This window comes from Coffea arabica, chromosome 4c (assembly GCF_036785885.1).
Source record: "Coffea arabica cultivar ET-39 chromosome 4c, Coffea Arabica ET-39 HiFi, whole genome shotgun sequence".
NCBI classification, from domain to species: domain Eukaryota; kingdom Viridiplantae; phylum Streptophyta; class Magnoliopsida; order Gentianales; family Rubiaceae; genus Coffea; species Coffea arabica.
Genome location: NC_092316.1, coordinates 8,967,911 through 8,973,963, shown reverse-complemented (window position 1 = coordinate 8,973,963; position 6,053 = coordinate 8,967,911). Strand labels below are relative to the sequence as shown.

At 37.6% G+C, this 6,053-nt stretch overlaps 1 protein-coding gene across 1 annotated transcript; it reads left to right on the top strand.

The window, feature by feature from the left end:
• The first annotated feature begins 2,020 nt into the window (after nt 1-2,020).
• LOC140005235 (uncharacterized) lies at nt 2,021-3,526 on the top strand. Its single transcript, XM_072045911.1, has one exon. It carries the CDS (start codon nt 2,126-2,128, stop codon nt 3,125-3,127), a length of 1,002 nt encoding a protein of 333 aa, XP_071902012.1. The 5' UTR covers nt 2,021-2,125; the 3' UTR covers nt 3,128-3,526.
• Nucleotides 3,527-6,053: the final 2,527 nt, after the last annotated feature.

The following is a 6,053-nucleotide window of genomic DNA, read 5'->3' as shown; positions in this document are numbered from 1 at the left end:
TTTTGTCCAATTGCCCTTAACCCCATAGAAGAAGGAATAATACCACCACCTTTCCCCCCCTCCATTCCCTTCATGCTTCTGACTTTTTGTCCTAGGGAAGGGTTTTGCACCTCCCATCCTAGAGACGAGGAGCAGAGTGAGGGTGGTGTGAATTTTTTTTTTAATTTTGGAGCAAAAAAGTGAATCTTGGAGGAGTTAGAATCAAGATATGCTGTTTAAGGATTGGAATTTAAAAAAAAAAGGTTAGAACAAAGGTTTTACTTTTTCTGGAGGGAAAGATAGTCATACTAGTAGATTCAAGAGGTCAAAATGTTATGGTAACGGTGTGTAGAGGTCCACCTATGTGGGATATTTTGCTATTGATTCTTTTAGTCTATTGATTTTTTGGGATTAATTCATCGGACAAGTTTTAAGAGGTTTTGATGGTGGTAAAGTTCAGAGGTGATGGTAGTGGTGGCGTGGCTGTTTACGGTGACAAGATTTGGATATGGAATTTTTTTTTATCTATTTTTTGTTTTCTTGTCTAATGATTTTCTTGGGTGTTAAATTTGCTTGGTCTGATAATAAGGTCTTTTTTCCTTGTATAGTATAATTTTTGGTATTAAATTGTTTGATATGATAAGGTGGTATGGTGGTAAATTGGTGAAAATGTTATGGTGGTGTGAGAAGAAGTTATGGTGGTAGTCCACTTGTTGTTGATGGTGAAATTTGACATGGGTTATGTTTCTTCTTTTTTTTTTTTTTTTGGTTGTGTATTTGAAGGCACTCCTAAAGATTTATTTGACTCTGCTAATATGAAAATGAAACCGGTATTTTTTGGATGTTTAGTGGGAAATTGAGGGTAAACCAGTACAATCATTCTTTTCTTGCTGAGATTTAGCTTGATTTGTTGATAGTGCTATAGATTAAAAGTTGAAGATAATAGATTGCTGAAATTGAAAGTTTAATGTGTTAAGTCCAATAGTTGAATTGTTGAGGGGTGTAAACTGCAATTAACCCAAAAAAAGGGAAACTCTTCTCCATGTTATTGAAAAATTGAGGAGTTTTTTAATGGGTGCTCAATGAATACTCGTTAACACACATATGTTTTACTCAATCTACCAGGTATATATACATACTAACAATTGTTATTTTTTCTTGTATTTATATGTTTTTTTAATTAATCTTATATTTTTAAAAATTTAATATTCGAAAGGGCACTCGTTAAATAAATCTAAAAATTATATAAAAGGTTTACTTTAATAGTTACAGTAAGTTAATTACACGTATATTTTGTTATTTTTTATATTTTCAAATCATTTTTTTCGCACATTCGTTATAAAAAATGTTATACTATTATTCTAAACAATGAAATATCTAAATGCTACAGTAAACATTCCTAATGTTATGGCATCTAACAATTATAGGATAAATCTACTCTTGATTTTCAATGGAACCGTAAAATGTGGTACTTAAAAACAGAGAGAGAGAGAGAGAGAGAGAGAGAGAGAGAGAGAGGAAAAAGAGAAAAGTGGACATTAGCGGAATTAATGGTCCTGGAGAAGTTGAATAAAATCCAGTTAAGATACCCATTTAGAGTCCATAAATCTTGTCCTCGTCCACCGTCCACGTGGAGCAATCAAATCAAAGAAACCCCAAGGCTTTCGACTTTTAGCCTTCCTACCAAACTGCGATTCGCCCACGTGTCCCTTTTCTGGAACTTCCACAATCCCTACTTACACGATCCTCTAGGCACCGATGAGACCCCCCATTACGTGGCCCCCTCCTTTAGCCCCCTAGTACTTAAGGACACTCCCTTGTTTCTGATTGGTCCTTCCGTGGGGCCCAATCACGCAACCTTCACGTGGGACCCCGTTATGCATCCTCTTCATGTGGGGCCCATCTGTACCAGCGCCACGTCTCCTCTTCCAACCAATCACCTCTTCTTCTGTTCGTACCATTCCCCTCACACGTGTTGGAGCAGTTCTCACACGCGTCGGACTCTCCTGCTCTTTGCCTTTATATATCCAATCCTCCTCCTCCTTCCTTTATCAGCTATCACCCTTGTGAAGGATTTCAACTTTCAACTTTCGTTTTTTTTTTTTTTTTAACACCAAAAAAAAAAAAAGAGAATTTTTGTGAGTAAATGGATGGAAGAGGAGGGTGTTGCATAGCTAGATATGCTGGAAATACGTACGATATGTCGAAGATGGACCGTATAATGCTGAGATATCGGCCGATCGCGCCGAAGCCGGCTACAAACAGCTCGTGTTCGGGGAGCTCTACGGCGGAGAACAGTGGAGCTTACGTGAAAACCGGCCGAGCAAAAAGAAGGTACGTAAGAAATAGTGGTAAGAAGAAGATTGCTAGTTGTAGTAATGGTGGGGTGACAAAGAAGTGTAGGTGCGCAAGGAAGAGAAAATCCCCTTCTCCCGAAGAAAACGAGTCGATGAATGGCGGTAGAAGCACCGTCTCCACGGGATCGGTATCCGGTGGAGACGGTGTTGGGGTTGGAGTTGTCACTCTACCTTTGTTGCCGGAGACTCCTGAGACGAATCAACGGTCTTCCTCTTCGTCCCAGGAGCGTCCGGCAAGAGGGGCTTCTTCTCGCGGCGTTGAGAAAGCAAAAGTCCCTATGTGGTTGAATTTTGAGGGTGGAGGGTCGTCCCAGCGGGATGGGAAGGCGGGTGGGATGGTGGGCCAGCCGGTCAGGGTGGTAGGGACGTGGGTGAGGGTGGAATGCGTAACTGAAACATGGGCTGGGGTTGGGTTGGATGATGTGTACGGTGGTGGACTGGGGTGTACGGACCAGGAGAAGGTGATGAATCTAGATCGGGACACGTGTCCGGGGTTTGTAACGGAGGGCTTGAGTAGGGTAGTTTGGGTTAACAGGGCGTACCGGGCGATGGTCGTGGGCCAGGAGGAGGCGGAGTCTTCGGAGGAGGAGGTGGTGGTCTGGCTGGTAATGAAGGAAGGATTTGAGCTGCCACCAAAGAACTGGCCGGCGTTCACGTGCAGGGTGAGGGTGGTCACGTGCGGAAAGGGGAATAGTTCCCTGACTCTTCCCTGTGATGTGTGGAGGCTGGGTGGTGGCCATGGCTTTGCATGGAGATTGGATACTAAGGCTGCTCTTTCACTCGGTCGCTGAAAATCGGGCCCCCAAAAAAAAAAAAAAAGAGAAAAACTAATGAAGATGCAGTAATATTTTGAGTTTTTAATGCAGAAAAAGAGAGACGAGGACATGCAAGGATCGATACAAACAGTTGAAATTGTTAATAGTTTTTTGTTCCTTGTGTTTGTTTTAGTGAACTATTTTTGGTTTTTTGTGGAACAACATCGAAGCTGGTTGTATCAACTGTTTGGTGCGACAAAGAAGTCCAAGAAGATCTTCTTGGCTTGACTCTGTGTGTTTAATGGGATCTGCTACCAAGAACTGATTTTGAACACTCTTCCTGTTTTGTGTGTGTTTTTTATGGTGTGTGTAAAACCTTCCATCAAGAAGAACATATAATAAACAAGAAGAATGGCTACTCACTAGTTTTGACTATTGATCTGGTAGTGATTTTCAGCTTAAACTTGATTCATTATTGATACTTAGCTGATTCTTGATGATGATCAATTTTAGATTTTTTTTTTTTGCTTAATCTACCTATTAAACTAGTATTAATACTATCACATCATGATGTCTTTTCCCTGGAATATAGGTAGATCTGGTCTGTATTAGTATATTGTGTCTCTTTTTGCTGTTCAAATGATGCATCGATGTACTAAATTTCTTTTTTTTTTTTTTTTCCGGTTCAAGCTAAACAAACAAAGAGAAAAAGAAATGAAAAGAAAGAAGACGTTTCACAATCGAACCAAGAAACTGCTAATTAGCCAACTGAGCTAGAAGAGGGCGTAGGTAAGAGATTCGAAACCTCTTGTATGACCTATATTTCGTGTCCAGAATTTCTTAAAATATTTTAAAGAGTGATTTAATTTTTTCCGAATTATTTTGAGTCCCGAATTTCTTAAAATATTTTTGGAGGTGGTTTATTTCCATCCCCTATTCCTCTATTAATACGGATCATTTGTAAAAATGTTGTACTCGAAAGGATAAAATGTTATACTCGAAAAAGAGAATGAAACTGTGAGGGGAGGGATGGGTTGCGTGGTACGTTGAGGGGAGTGTAAGCAAGAGTCTCGGGTTCGAGTTTTTCTGTTTACACTAAAAAAAAAGAAAAAAAGAAACTGTGAATTGTCGGTCAATGAAATTGTTTTCCTTTGGGGATCATTATTGATACTAGTCCGGTATATTCCTAATTTTCTCTGCCTCCTTAACCGTATCTAGGTGTGTTTGGATTACAAGATTTTTTTTATAAAAAAAATATTAAATTTTGTTTTGCTTGTATTATACACATAATTTTTAATTTTTTTTTATTTCATATACATTATATCACAAAAAAATATTACAGTAATTATTTCAAATAAATATTTTAAATAACCTCTTATCCAAACCAACCCAGTCTGTTTTTATTAAGTGCAACGCTTTTGCGTGAGTCAACTCTTGAACTCTGTGGTTCATATTTTGTCTTAAAATTGTTGAGCCCATGTAGCAACTGCAAATCTTTCTCTCTCTTTTATCGATAAAAATAGGAATTGAAACCATATAATAAAAGAATACAAGCTATCAACATGCAAAAGATGGAAGCCGATGGACCAATCAAAATGGAACAACTAGTAAATTCTAAAGAACAGTCAATTATAAGTTATTGTTAAAAGGCTCACGATTAAAAAAAAAAAAAAATTGACCTTCCACTACGTACTTCTTCAAATTCTTTTGTAAAAAATTATAAAAGAGATGAAGTGTCATTAACATTATCGTCACACTTACGAAATGTGTATTAGGACAAGGACCATATAACATAGGTGGAATGCAATGAACTGTGCCCAGATGGAGGGAAAAAAAGGGTAACGAATTGACTTGGTAAATTGTTCTAGTTGAATTGACTCAAGTGAGGATGGGAAAAGTTAGACCTTAGCCGTTTCGTGCTACAAAAGAAGTTGGAAGGAATGGGCTAGAATGATGCAATGTGTCAGGTTGTACTTGACTTTTTACCGTTGCCATACTCTATGGTAGTCCCTGTGAAACTACAATCTCTTCGGACGACCGTCCAGGCAGTTCACGATCTGGATGAAGCCTTAAAAATTTGTGTGATTCAGATCACGTTTTATAACTCGATTTTCACGTCGTGTGAAACCCACAAAAATGTTATTTTATTTTACTCGCTGTTGTTCAATTGTTACATCTTGTACAGATGATATTATACCATATACAAATGGTGTTACACCTTCCCGAGCGGTTGTTCTGACAATCGCTCCAGCCCCACGTCCAATCTTTTCCAATCTCTTACTCCGTCGCATCACAAACATATAGGTTCACTTTTTTTTTTTCCCCCAATCCAATCTATCACACGAGGGGAGGGTATAACTCCTATTTATTTTTCATAAAGACTCGATGCGGAGATAAAAAGAATAAAATTGTCTGCAATGTTTCTTTTTTCACTGGAATTGTAGTTCAATTGATTACAGCACCATCCCTTCAAGATGTAAGTTGTGGGTCTAAGCCTCGACAATCTTGACGGATCCAATAAATATAACAATAAATTCATTTTCCCCTTTCTATGAACTATGAAAAGGGATCTGTTCTAAATTATAGGCTTGTTTTCATTTTTAAAGAGTAGTTAGTTTGTTGTTTTACTAGCATACTTATATTTAATGTGCATAGTTATTAGAAATTTTTGAATATATTAGTTGTCTTCTAATGGCTCCAAATCGAAAAGTTTGATTGTTTGGAAAATTTATTTTTATTATTTATTTTAGCGAAACATGTAACATTAGATTTTGATTCACGTGCAGGTTTGTTTGGATTGATGATCATTTGGGAAAAAAAAATTCCGCAAGAACATGATAGCACTTTCTATGATATTATGTACGTCAATTAAAAGTTAAAGTGATTAGGAGAAAAAAGTAATTAAAAAATATGTCAATAATAGAAAAAAAAAAAAGGTATATCCAACACATATGTACATGGT